The sequence below is a fragment of the Phalaenopsis equestris genome, unplaced genomic scaffold (assembly GCF_001263595.1).
Source record: "Phalaenopsis equestris unplaced genomic scaffold, ASM126359v1 Scaffold001343, whole genome shotgun sequence".
NCBI classification, from domain to species: domain Eukaryota; kingdom Viridiplantae; phylum Streptophyta; class Magnoliopsida; order Asparagales; family Orchidaceae; genus Phalaenopsis; species Phalaenopsis equestris.
The window spans coordinates 648,849-663,621 of NW_018165782.1; the positions used below are offsets into that span (position 1 = coordinate 648,849).

Genomic DNA, 14,773 nt, shown 5'->3' on the forward strand with positions numbered 1-14,773 from the left:
TTCAGCAGCTTATTTTGTGTCAGAACTGCTGTGAGGAAATGTATCATTATAATTCTCTGTTAAATTTTTCTATTTTTCTTTTTCACTATGAGGAAATGTGGTATGCATGTAAAATTAAATATATAAATACATAAAAATTGAATGGCATGTATGTATGTATATCTTTCATTCAAATATGTAAATAATACTGCACTGGCAAATACACATCTCCCCAATTCCTATGTAGTTGTATGCTAGAGACAATAATATTACATTAATGTTGGGAAATCATTAGAAACAATCATACACATTATAATCAGGCAATCATTAATTGCACAAAACTCTCAAACACATCAGCAGAGTTATATTTCAACACTAAAATGTTGGGGCACGTACCCACCAAATTATATATATTTACATATCTAACATCAAAATTTTACGCTTAATATACACCACCCTAAAACTTGGAACAGCCAGAAATCCGCTTTAATTTAATGGCCTCACAATTTAGTCCAATAATAAACAAATAAATATAAGAGGCTTCTGCAAGCTTTTGTTAAAATATAGGGGCATTTACATACCCCCACACATGCCACAATCTATGAATGAAAATATGTTTATACACTTTTAAAAGGCTAAAATAGTGGTTATTTTAATGTGATATGAAATATTTTAGTGGTATAAATGTTTATCATGTAACCTCACAACAATCCAAATCCAGAAAAATTATGAGAAACAGGAATTACTTGAAAGAAGAGAACACACAAATTTATTATTAAAGCACATTGTCACCGAAATGAAAGGACAATAAAGTCTCACAATAGGACACATAGAAGTGATGCAGACGAAATTAAAGGTAGCAGTTTGTTGCATATAAAATGCATATATTAGAAGGTATTAAAATGTGAAGTTCTCCAGCAAAAGTAGTAAAAGGCCTACTACTAAAACACGCAAAGAAACCACAAGCCTTGAGGTACTCAGAAACCATGAATCTTGATTTGCTCTTTCTTCACTATACCGGCCTGCAAAATAATACAGAAATGTTGAAGGGGCTGTTTGGGATCATTTTTATTTTGGAGCATTCACATACTGACATACACACCACCCAAATCTTTCATATCAGATAAAAAAGTGAATTGAACCTTTTCATGCATAATTAAGGAGGCATATGTACAAATTGAAGCTTAGATGTTAGATAGATACATAAAAATTGAGTGGTATGCATGTAAATCTTCCTTCTATTTTTTTATTTTTCATTTTTTTAATATTTATATGCTTTTGTAATTACATATCTAACACCAAAACATTCATATTTATATTTATAAAACTTTGACGTCATAACAAATGCATGAAAATGTGTATTTCACTTTTAATAAGTAATAGTGATATTTTTTGTGTGATATTAAAGATTTGGATGCTATGTATGTAAATGTAGTTATTTAGTTGTTAGATATGTAAAGACATGAATTGTGTGGTATGTATGTAAATGTCATTAAATAAAACCATATAAAAAATTAGATCAGCCAAATATGTTTTTACAAAAAAAAAATAAAATGAAAAAAAAAAACAAAAAACAAACAACAAAAATGATGCCAAAGGGGGGTCCCTAAATGAATGATCATGGACACAACCTAAAGCATGCAAGAGTAATGCTAGTGCTTGCAATGCCAATAAAAAGTACCTGGATTAGGAAGGTGGACACATTCTTCCTCTGATCACCTTGGAGTTGAATGACCTGCTCAGATTTAAAAAAAAAAAAAAAAAAGCTTATGCATTGAAAGATTGAAAACCAATAAGAGCCAGTACAATTATCTTCAACTCAATAAGAACTTGCAAAATCTTTAATATTAAAAATCAGTGAAGCACTTCATAAATTATTAAAAACATGAATCTTAAAAGATATTACAATGGAAAATTACAATTATTTTTCATAAATTTGGAGCCATCCATAAAGAAAAATTGTTAGAAGCATTTGATGATAGTCATGAATTGAGCTGGTTCATGTTTGGTTTATTTCCAGAATGATATTAATAAATTAGACACAAATAAATGTTTTTTCAACTTATTCACAAACTTAAACTCATTCATATTCCAATCGATAGTTAACAAGCTGAGCAGAATAGATCCCCAACTTGTACCACAGCTCAAACCAAGTAGAGTTACCAACGCATATAAACAAAGATGGGAAATTTACTTATCTAACAACTAAAGTTTGATATTTACATTTATAACGCTATCTATGCATAAAAAGGTGCATTTGACTTTTAAAAAGTTAGTACAACTGATATTTTTTATGTGATGTTAAAAATTTGAGTGCTGTGATTATAAATATTAAACTTTAGGTGCTAGATATGTAATTACATAAGAATTGTGTGGAATGTATGTACATGCCCCAACAAAGAAATCGGATGAAGCATACCTGTCCAAGTTCAGGGTCCTCCACAACTGTACCATTGCAGCAAAATTCTTTCTTCAGGTCTTTTAAGATCTTAGTTTTACTATATTCTTTCTTCAGCCCCTGCACAGTTGTCAGGCTCTTCCTCCCATTACGCTGCTGAACACGAATGTGCACGTACTCCTTTGACCCAGCACCAGCATTATCAGCATTAGCCTCAGCAAATGGATCTGTCACAGAATTTTTGCAGCCATAATTAATAAAAATACAGCTCATTGACTACAGCGACAAATAATTTTTTTTTTCTCGCAAAGTGAAAATCACAGACTATCTACAATCACTAGTCAAAATATCATGAGTTCGGCCCAAAAAAGTTCATTCGTTTATGTGAGAAAGCAGATTGAAAAACGGGTTTTTTGTGCGGAGTTATTGTTAGCTACTGAGAAGCAGAGTATTGCAGGTATGTACAAGCGGAAACAGTTAATAAATACCTCTAAAAAGGGATTGTAGCAAGGAGAACTTTTGTTAACTATCTAAGATAAAAAAATAAACACGATCTTGAGGATAAAACATGATTTCATTAACAAGAGTATTAATAATTATCAGACACAGTATCTGTATTCCATTATGAGATAGCCTAATTAATAAATTGCAAAACTTGACCAGCCAGAGAGCATCAAACTAGTTTACAATAATGTAACCTCAAAATATCATTCCAGAGGGAAGAAAACAGAAACAATTGCTTAGGGCTTGTTTGAGATCAATTTTGATTTCTATTTTTTCTCTTTGTTTTTAAAAATATGCTTCTTTAATGTGCTTTTTATATATTTTTATTTTTTGTTTCTAAGAAAGATTAAAATAGTTTTAAAAACACTCAAAATAAATTTGTTTATAAGAAAAGACAATTATACTTAATTGAATATGTTAAACATGCTTTGTTTCAAAACAAAACATAAAAATAATAAAATAAAAACAAGAGATAGAAAATAAAAAACAAAAGTGATCCCAAAAAGCTTCAGGTTGGGAACATACCAAAGGTAGTAGGAATCTGGGCGTCGAGATCAGACATGAACCTTGTTTTTTGAAGTATAGATGAGAAGCAACAGAGCAAAACTTTTCACTCACAAGAGCTACCTCAAACTGCAATATTTTAATCTGTCAATAATCAAAGGCGATATAGAATCAAAAAATACAGACAATGAAATTTAAGTCGTTGAGCCAATGCTCTGAAAAAAGTTTAAAGCCGCACATAAAAGAAACATAATCAATCTACAGAACTGTCAACACCATGATCCTTTTTTTCTAAAAGTTCCTATCTTTATTACAGTGACCTGTCCAGAACACGTAAATTCAACTATGCGATCTAACCTAGGAAGGAAGTCATTATGTTATCTTCCAGCGACTTGAGCTCACGGGCAAATAACGCTCCCGCCTCTAAAAAGATTTTCTTCCCTTTCTATGCCATCCATTCTCCAACTTTAAAGAACAAAATCGCAGGCAATAAATTCCCAACTTGCCAGTACCAGTACTCAAATATTAAAGCCAAAGCACAACAAGAAAAAAACCCTCAGGAGGTTTCGATCTGTTGCACTAATCACCCGCCAAAGAACAAAGCTTTACGTTAGCATACGCTAAATTACATTTAACCACATAATGCTTTCATCTTTCTACAACGGTTCCATTTCAGATACGGGAACAGAGGGGCAAAGTAAACCGGGATTTCTTAAGATAAGCTATGGCAAGAAAAAGAACAAAGGGGCAGTTTGCCTGAAGTCGTATTTAGTAAATCCTGTAAATCCAGATTCATTAGTAAAGCTTGAGGGGATCTGTTGCAACAGTTCAATCCTGATGAATGATTTGTGAGAGGGAGAAGTTCTTCGATCACCTGAATCCTGTTAATGATACCAAGATACTGTTTGGCAGGAGTTGAGTAAATTTGTACTTAATCTTGCCCAAAATAGGACACCAAACAGTTCCTAATCTTAAAGGATTAGCAGATGAAAAAATTACCGACGTTACCCAGATCAACAAACCTAGTAAATCTCAAACCCTAATAAAAGGCACCGGTCAACATGATTGAATAACGCCGACTCCAAACCAATAAAAACAAAAACACACACCATCCGATCATCAAATCAAACACCTACAATAATTTCAACCTCTGATTGCTAATAAAAGAAACAAAATCGCAAAATCAACAGAGAAAATTTACCCAAATCAAGAGAAATCAAGAAGAGCAAACAGGAGCGACGATTTCCAAACCCACCAACGAATTATTTGGGAGAAAGAGAGAGACTCAGATCGATCGATCAAATTCCTCTCGAATCGATCTTCCGATTCTCGACTCCCTCTTTTTCGATCGCTGAAGGGCGGAAAGAACGCTACTTTAAAGACTTTCGAGCGGTTGCTATCGTCATTAGTCCATCTTATCGCTTTGAGATATTTTGTTCGATCATAGCCGTCCACTTTTCGGCCGCCAAAAGGGCAACTCATTCAGGACAAATTTTCAACAAATTATATATATATATATATATATATATATATAATTATGTTGTATGATGGAATATTCATGATAGTATAAAAAATGTTGATATTGAATGAAATCACAATCATATGTATAATTTAGGATAAAATCAATGAGAATAAATTAACCCATTATAAATTAGAGTATAGGAACTCTTAAATTTATTTGCCTAAGCTAAAAGGTAACTAGTTATATTCAAGTATTTGCCTAATTGTCAGTGTCTAAACTGAGAATGTACTCGACCAATTCAAATCACTTGTGCTCATAAGACATTTGCCTAGATTAGAATAACACTAGCCTAATTCAAAGGGCTTTCTCTTATACCAAAGATACTCACCTCACCTGCCTTAGAAACACTCACTTGAGATCTCAAAAGAAAATCATTTATTCAGAAGTGACAACTTTGTTTCTTCTTTCAATTTAACTTTAAGAGTGTTCTCCATGTAGCAATCCACATAAATTGTGATCATTACATTTGCGTGCAAGTAACAAATATATTATTTTTAATTTATTAGTTCAAAATGTAACTCTTATTATAGCATCCAAAAGTCCAATAAATATAAACTCAAATGTCTATTTTGAGTAAGTGAGATAATACTATGAATTTCTAAATAATAAAATCTCTTAAAGCTTCTCTATTTCTATTGTCTTATTCTAATTTTCTCCTTTTTTTTCTCCTTGCCTAAGGTTATAGCGCATTTTGTGAGTTTTATAAGTAAGCCCAGACATCATCATGGATAAGTTTAAACTTCTTAAGTATAAATAGTATGAATTGAGGCAAAAATTCAAAAAGTAATTTATTTTTGTTATTTTTTCTCTTTTATTTTTAAGGAGTAGTCAGTTTGTCTGTTTATGATCGACGCATTATTCTCTTATTCGAGTAAGAACCGAAAGTATGGATATACAATGGGCAATAGACAAATGAGAGAAAGAACATGAAGAATTTTTGTGAAGTGAACTTCACATGGATAACTCCAAAATGTACATCCAAAACAAGATCAAATCGAAAATAACTTGGATACATTTCTGCGAAGATGACCTTACGAAAGCAATCCACAACCAGAGAATCAAGATTTTGTGCTTTTTCTGGGGTCAAGAGCATTCTCGAAGAAACGTAGTCCTTTGGTTCATTACATCTTGGGGGATATCTAAGAAAACTCTCGATAAAAACAATCTTGCTAACATGATTTAATGAAATCTGATTATTTAGGAAATCACTGGATTTAAATCATCTCAAGGGAAAATTCTGATGTTTTTGGCATTTATGCCGGGTCATAAGACAAAAAAGGTGAATCACCGCAACTACTAAGGCCACGACACCTAAGCATGACAGGCCCACGAGACGATATCAACCATTCATCAAAAGAATCGACAGGGCTTAAAAGAGGCGTCAACAAGAAAGAAAATATCATCTAAAAAGGTAGATTTGACATCCCAAGCTATGTAGACCTTAAGACTACTTTGTTGAGAAGACACGACTCAACACAACCAAAGACTCTTTGTCAGCAATCCGTGAATTGCATCATCCAAGGAAGTATCGGTAGTCCTAAATTCAAAAGAAGGAAACTCTAATTCCTATAACCTTAAACAAGTAGAGCTCAAAGAGATGGAGCTTACGCAAGCCAATAAAATGGCAGGGTTGTCGCTGGAAAGATGAGAAAATGAGGTTCACCTACATAGCTGGAAATGTTTCGCACAAAAGACTTATATCTCGTCTGGGTCGGGGATGCATCTAACACCCTAGCAGTACAAGACACCCTCCTAGGGAAAAAGTTATGCTTGGCCAAGTCAAATATGGAGAAGCACGAGGACTTCTCCATGGTTATATACCTATGATGCAGTTGTCTTTCATAATCATGTGACGTGAAAGCCTTATTAATTATGACTGGGAATATAATCATGCATGTTGCCCAATTTAAAGTCGGCTTGAAGGACATGCATAAATGTAAAAGTGCGTGCTTTAAAAAATTCAAAATATTTTAACCCTAAATTTTAATTAATCTTAATCTTTTATTATTAAGATTTTGTATAAAGTTGAAAATTTTCGGATCTTCAATGAGTTTAGATTATTTTTCGTGATTAATCACAAAATAAAACAAGGAGAAAACAATTTCAAGCACCCAAGTATGCAATAGAAAAGTAAAAGCACCCCCAAAATAAAAATAAAAAGGCCGGTGTTGTTGGGTCAGCAACATCTCCCAAGAAAGAAGTAAAAGCGATCGGACTCCGCATATTTATACCCGAAAATAATGTTATACAAGAAAATAAATTCAGAATTAAAGTACGGGACACGAGTTGCTGCTCCTGATCTTTATCATATGATTCGAAGCGTCATCCGTCTCAGAACCCGTGCTGGTACCTTATTTATGATACAGACTCGTTCCTATGCCTCTGTCAAATACATATGAAAGAGAAAATAATAGACTTGACCTGCAAAAAAGTTAGCATGATTCAACATGCAACACATATGAGCCATGTCTGGCGGGAGGAGCTTATAGCGGCTTTTGTAAGAAAAGAGGTTAGCATATCAATCATGACATTGTTCATCCCTTATTAAACATGTGTGTGTATATTTAGGCATGACACCCTGCTAGAAAAATTGATTTAATACACTATTGCGCATACACAAACACGATAAACATGCAAGCACATAAAAAGAACGAGTAGAAAAAGACACCTGGTTAGGACAACCAAGCCAGCACAGAACAATAGTCAGGTATCAAAAATACTACATAACAGACTGTCATAGCCTAGCACATTATCTAATGGAAAGTGTCATAATCAACATTTAAGCGCTCAGGGCGCAGTCTCCGGGTATGTGTGACTTTGACGTGATCGTCAATTTCGACCCCGTCCTAACGATCTAACAAACGTCACTCAAGATGGATTTTATAAAGCAGTTGACCATGCAAATGGCTTAGCTTGTTATTTGCATAATTTTAAAAGATAGAATAGATTTTATAAGTAGAAAAATATTAATACTTTTTTTTATTTTAAACTATGATCTTTAAATTTCGACCCGTAACATGCAAAATGGCACGAGTTAGATCTTTTGGATCATTAGCACAATTTTACTTGTGTTAATCTCGATGCTTTAATTAGCATTGCTCCCTAGGATATACTTAGCGAATAATACTCGTTAAAGCATCACGATCAACACAAGGTCACTCACATGTCGAGTCCAACTTGCTACTAAAACATGCAGACAAATGTAAATGCGAGCAAACATAACAGAAGGTTCAACACCGTGATCACTCAAATTGGGTATGAGCAAACATGATGGAAAATCATCAAACAACATGCAAATGATAGAACTTAAATGCAGAAAAGTTGTACGCTCGATGGGTTCCTCTCGTCGAAACACCCAAACTGACTATAAGCACGTCAAATTTGTAGTTTATTTAATCCTCTAATTAATTATTCAATGCTTTCAAATATGATTGAATGACTTGATTTAGGCTTGATTGAACTCAGATTGGACTAATTTCAGTACAACTGAGTTCGTCTTATCTAGATAGACAGTTTGACTATAAGCTTCTTGAAATCAGAGCTCTGAAGACTTTTTAATTTGAATAAAAAATAATTATAATTAAAAAGATAACTCGAGATCCATACTAAATTATGAAATTCCGTAACGACGCATCAAGTCTAATCGAGAGGATTCTTAGAAACTAACCCAGGGCATAGATGACTACAATTGACCTTCCCCAGCTTGGTCTAAATATAACTTAAATAATTTAATAATTCAATTATGTTCAGTTGATATTATCCAAAGTGCAAATGTTAAGGCCATAGGCAAATATCTGCATGTCTAACACCTAAATTTTACTATTTATATTTATAAACTCATAACAAGCAATTCAGACAAGTAATGCCTAAAATTATTTGGGGCATTTACATACATGGTACACGATTCTGATGCACTTACATATCTCATATCTATATTTACATAATTTTATGAATAGCATTTAAGTTTTTAATATCACATAAAAAATAATATTTGTATCAATTTTAAAAATAAAATATATTTTTCATGCATAAATTTGAAACACCAAAGTGATATGATTATTTATCTGTGTGTGTGTGCGCGCGCGCGTGCGCACTGTCAGGAGATTATGGAGGTCACTTCACCAGACTAGCCAAGCCAATCAAATCAAAATCAACTAAAGCACGAGGTGAATGAAAAGACAATTGAATGGGCCAAACACCCGATCGAAGTCTATATGAAAGAACATCCAAGTCAACTGCTACAAGAAAACTGACTCCATGCAATAGCCTACCCCCACCAGACTGACCCAAAGGATAATCCAACGCTATAATGTGTCTCCAACCATCCTGTAGAGACTCCAAATGCTTCACTTCAAGGGCTGAGAATAGTTAACCATGTTAGATCAACCGATTGGACTACACCGACCAACCTCAGTAGACCAAGTTGATCATGTCGACCCGAAGTCAACTATGCTTAGTCGGCTGAGCCAAAAGGCAGTCAAACGACAAACTCAAACATATAAATACTAGAAATATTCTAATACATACCCATTCCTGATAGGGGCAAAAATGCAATATTATTATTGTATTATCTCCCTTATAAATAGAGGAAACATTGTATGAAAAGGATAATATTCAACATTGTTCCTTACTCTCACGATTAGTACATGTGACCTCATGATGAAAACTACACCTTCAACTACGGGTTTATTTGGGGCAGCTTGTTCGTTTCAGGATAAGCAGTTATCCTGAAACGCGGCCCGCGGGTTCACTTGTGACCTACGTTTAGTGTAGAAAATCCAAACGTGGCAGACAACGTTTTCAAAATGCGCAAACAAAACGGTTAGGCGGCGTTTTCAAAAATATCATCACATTTATAAACTGCACCAAATGAGCCCTAAGTCGTGGGTAAACATACTAACCGCGACATCACAATTAAAGGTAATAAAAGTGCTCAATAAATTATACTTGTAATTTTAACATTCAATCTTAGTGTCCCTGCCCTATCATGCAAGGGAAAAATATTGTAATTTTAACATTCAATCTTAGTGTCCCTGCCCTATCATGCAAGGGAAAAATAAAACAAGAGAGGTTTAGGGGAATATTAGAGGTTAAGTGGAAATTTACATACATACAATCCAATTCAAATAAATTTAATTTTTACATTTATAACATTCAGATTTTTCACATCACATGCTATGAATATAAAGATTAAATTCAAAATACTTACGAATTGGCTGAATGTTGTCCGCATGGATATAAATATTCCTGATATTAAATTATATATTAATACTCACCAGAAAAAGAAAATCAACGCGTTTATCAGAGACAGGTTTCGATCCTGTGACCTGTGGGTTATGGGCCCACCACGCTTCCGCTGCGCCACTCTGATTTTTTTGTAATTTTCTTTCTTTTTTAAATATTTAAATAATAAAGTTATCTCTTTTTAGATAATCGAAATTGAAAATGCATGAAGATTGCGTGGTGTATGTATATTTATGTTAATTTCACATATTTTTATTCTTTAGGAATTGAACCACTTTGTTTTTTTAATTGTGTCACTCAATATACCTTTTTGTTCTGTTTTATTTTATGACTTAAGTTTAAATTTGGTAAGGGAGAGAGAAATAGTGATAGATTTAATGAGAAACATCTTCATTTACTTTAAATAAATTAAATAAAAAATTATTTTTTATTTTTTTTTGGAAGGCAAGCCAGGCACTAGGGGTTTATAGGGTTGTTAACGATTTGATTTCGAGACGGAATTAGCTCGAATGGATTGAGTGTGGCTTGAAATCAGTTCGTGACTGGTTATATTCTATTTTGATCCAGCTTGGCTTGAATTTGGATTGAGCTCGATTGGACTTGAAATTGAATCGAGTTGGCTCACATTGAGTTATTTGGATCCATTTCCGTTCAAAATTGAAAATTGTTGGCTCAAATTGATTTATTTGGATCCGTTCCAGCTTGAAATCGGCTCGCATTATACGCTCAAAAATGTTGTATACAATTTTACTTAGCATTCATATAAGAGCTGAAATAGGCTTGAAAAAAATTTGATCCAAATTATTGGTTAATAGCCCAGCTCGTTTATTTCGATCGAAGCCAAAATTTGAATCAATTTTCGAATGATTAACAATCTATGAGCTAAATTCACACACGAGGGGTTAGTGAGAATAGGACGAATCGAACTCGTGTCTCCGAATGATAGATGAGACGCCCAGCCTTAGGACTGCAATTTCATTCACTTATATATGTATGCATGTATGCACAGATGTGTGTATTGAATTATCTGAATCATCTCACAATAAAAGATATTATTTCTCATCACTAATAACAACAATATAAAAATCACAAATAATTACAACATTCATCCCTCACCATATCTATATTTTTAACAATTCCACCCCTCTTATTCAATTGAATTTGTTAAAATCTAATTAAAATCCTTTTCAAACCTATTATTTGCATTTCCAACCCTTTCGTTCAAAATCCTCCCGCTCTTCCCCTCCAAACCTCTTATTTTCTTCTCTTTTGATTTTTTCTTACTTTTTGTTTTTCTTAGTATCATTTTCAATCATTTCTTTTTTCTTTTGTAAGTGGGGATTACTATATCTGGATCAATATTTATGTATGTATGTATCTACCTATCTCTCTCTCTCTCTCTCTCTCTCTCTCTATATATTAGATTTTACTAAAATTGTAGTCCTAATGTTCTCATTTCATATGATATGATTAACGGAAACGTATGTTTTTAAAATGATCGTGAAGTATTGTGAGATTCACACATATAATTTATCTTACATTTAAAATTATAATGGGGCATTTACATGCATATCACATAATTCTTTTGTATTTACATATCTAGCATCTAGATTTTAATTTTTATATTTATAAGGCTCAAATATTTCATATCACACTAAAAATATTAATATTTTAATTTTAAAAAGAAAAATATATCTTTTCATGCATGTATAAGATGATATACATCAGATACATTTCTGCACGAATCTCAAGAGAATCCAAAAGACAATAAAAATAATTACAACTCTAAAAAACACATACGGAAGACCATGTGCGTCGAGCGGAAGACCAAAGATTCATCAACAAAAAACTTAGAGTCTGGTAATAGAAGGCTAAGTGTTTACTAGTGAAATACTGAAAGAAATATCTGACCAGATGCAACCCCCATAGGTTGGGGATGAAGGCCGCCCGAACCAAAGACTAAAGCCCATCTAGCTAATCAGAGACATCGAACTGCTTGTCATCATATTTGAATTTAATGAAAGGATGCAACATCCTTAAATATACGAAGGACACCCTTGAGATTTCTTAGTATGAGCCGACAACTAGCTATTACATAATCACATGGAGCATCCCTGACTACTTGTTAGAATGTGCAAATTCACCCTCTGCCCGAAGCCTTGTTTTGTCAAGAAGAGTTCCTTATGTAGGGATTAATAGTTAGTAACCAGACTAGCACAGCAGACTCGCAAAATGAAGTCGATCGAATGAAATCTTTCCAACTTGGAAACAATCAAATGCCGACAAGTAACCCGATTCAACGACGCCAGATGAGTAAATCTTGCCGAACCAAAACCAACTAATTCCAGAAAATCGAGTCATAGGTAGTTGAATCGAAGGTTTATACTTGTAAAATACTCAAAATATCATATAACGCCCCTATTAAAGTAGGAGTAAATACTTAATTTCATATATTGCATCATTTCTTCTATAAATAAAGGGATCATTTTCCAAAATTTCCGAACCAAAACCAACTACTTTCAGAAACATTCGGATTCAATAATATATATTGAAATTTAGATGTTGGATATGTAAATACATGACAATTGAGTGCATGCATCTAAATCTTTCATTACAATTTAGTACTAATTAAGAAAATTATAATATAAAATTAAATGACAACTTTCCTTTTGCAGAATCACTTTACCCACCGCTCGAAGCTGTGCTTTTAATGACCGCCGCTGCTATTTGTCGTTTCAGCACGAGAAACTGTATTTATTAAAAAAATAAAAAATAATAAAAAATTATATTATTTACTAATTCATTTAAATTTACTTTAAATTATCCGGACAATATTACGCCTAGTTTACTATACGTACGGTTGATAATGCGGATCACAATACGACGCTTGTTGGCTATGATCGATGACAGGGAGCGATTGGCAGCAAGCGGCAGCCCGCATGAGCGATGGACGACAGTAACAACCGTGGTGGCTATCAATAGCGGGTGGCTCTGACGGTGGCGGTCAATTCTAGGTGGCTGCATTTACTTACAATATATTTGAAAATCACTCAAATGTAACGAACTTGGAATGAACTTTTTTTTGAACCGCATGATAAACTTCAATTTGCTAAAATTTTGCATTGCATTCTACTTTACGACCAAGCAAATGTTGAAATTTTAAAAATTCCTACATTTGATTTATTTTATACTAAAATTGATCCAACCAAACAACCCCTACAAACATTATTTGGTTGCATAGAAAGTAAATGAAATTAAGTATTTTAAATTATCTTATCTTTTATTTTTATGCAATATGTTCATTAATCATTTAAAACCAAGTGAGATTGAATAACATCTAATTTGTTCAAGAGAATCTATAATTTTTAAAAAAATATAGAAAAGAGAAAATAACTATGTAACGACGACTCGCTAAAAATGTGTTGTCTCATGTCGTATATTTATCAGTATCGATACTTTTCTGACACACAAACACTCATTCAATATTACAAAATATCTGTCTAAATTTTTTTCAAACTCGAACATGTCCAGAACACACTTCAACACCATATCAGACGTGAGTTTAACACGATTTAAAGAAAATCGGACATAATAATTAGAAAATTATAAATATATGTATAGTCTTAATTATACCTCATAGAGGAAACCGCCCCATCATTCGTCATGTTGAAGTTTCCTCTAACATTCATCAATATCGAGCATCGAAGATACATTCAATATTTGTCGAAACCCAACATTTTTAATTCCCTCTTTATAATCATAAGATTTCTTAAACTTTAGTATAAAAGTTGAATTATAAGTTAGAATAATTTTCTTGGAACATATTATATCTAATTTTAAAAATAAATTGTCATAACACGAGATTTTCATATTATATCTAATTGTGTTGTGATATTTTTAATAAAAAATAATGGAAAAATATATATTTCATATTAATAATTAATTAATTATGAGAAAAATTTTCTTTGAAATTATGAGGGGTATTATAAAATTTCAATTATTTTACTTTTGGCCATTTACATACATACCACCTAATTCTTACGTATTTAAATATCTAGCATCAAACCTTTATTTTTTTTTACGTGAATGCTCCTTAAAATCTTTCTTTTCATGAAATGCATCATTTTACGCATAGGTAATGTGGTATGCAGGTAAAAATTAAACTTTAAGTGTTAGATGTGTAAATATATTTGAATTAAATGTTATGTATGTAAATCACCCCCTTTCTTTTCACTTAACTTAATACTTATTATGAATTGAAATTATTCAAATTCAGAACTAAATATCAACATAAACATACATTTGCTCTTAAATTGATGTAAATGACAGCTAGGTGTCACAGATAAAAAGTCTCACATCGGATAGGTGTAGGCCCAAATAACAGTATTTAAGTCTTGTGCTGCCCACCACCCCTAAGAGCTCTTTTGAGAGGTGATAAGTGGTATCAGAGCAGATTACTGTCTGCCAGGTGTGTGGACTCTCCATGGTCCAGTGGGACCCTCAGAGGAGTCGATCTGTGACGAGGGCGTCACGTGATTGGGTGGAGGAGAATGTCACGGACAAAAAAGTCTCACATCGGCTAGGTGTATAGCCGAAGAGCAGTATTTAAGTCATGGGCTACC

The 14,773-nt window shown here is 33.0% G+C and overlaps 1 protein-coding gene and 1 non-coding gene across 3 annotated transcripts; both read right to left on the bottom strand.

The window, feature by feature from the left end:
• Positions 1-725: 725 nt before the first annotated feature.
• Positions 726-4,749, bottom strand: LOC110034091 (protein translation factor SUI1 homolog 1-like). Of its 2 annotated transcripts, none has more exons than XM_020738350.1 (5): positions 4,587-4,749; positions 3,407-3,514; positions 2,399-2,604; positions 1,661-1,714; positions 726-1,001 (listed from the first exon to the last, which is right to left on the bottom strand). In XM_020738350.1, exons 2-5 carry the CDS (start codon positions 3,441-3,443, stop codon positions 957-959), a joined length of 342 nt encoding a protein of 113 aa, XP_020594009.1. In that variant the 5' UTR covers positions 3,444-3,514; positions 4,587-4,749; the 3' UTR covers positions 726-956. The 2 variants fall into 2 exon arrangements, with proteins under 2 accessions (XP_020594009.1, XP_020594012.1); XM_020738353.1 differs by having other exon boundaries at positions 3,407-3,529.
• Positions 4,750-10,206: 5,457 nt separating this feature from the next.
• On the bottom strand, positions 10,207-10,278 carry TRNAM-CAU. Its single transcript has one exon. It is a non-coding gene; the product is annotated as a tRNA-Met (tRNA).
• Positions 10,279-14,773: the final 4,495 nt, after the last annotated feature.

Coding starts and splice junctions, on each gene's coding strand:
- LOC110034091 (XM_020738350.1), bottom strand. CDS start 3,443: ATGTCTGATCTCGACGCCCAGATTCCTACTACCTTTG. Junction 2,605..3,406: donor CCAGATTCCTACTACCTTTG/GTATGTTCCCAA, acceptor ATTCTGTGACAG/ATCCATTTGCTGAGGCTAAT. Junction 1,002..1,660: donor TGTCCACCTTCCTAATCCAG/GTACTTTTTATT, acceptor ATTATTTTGCAG/GCCGGTATAGTGAAGAAAGA.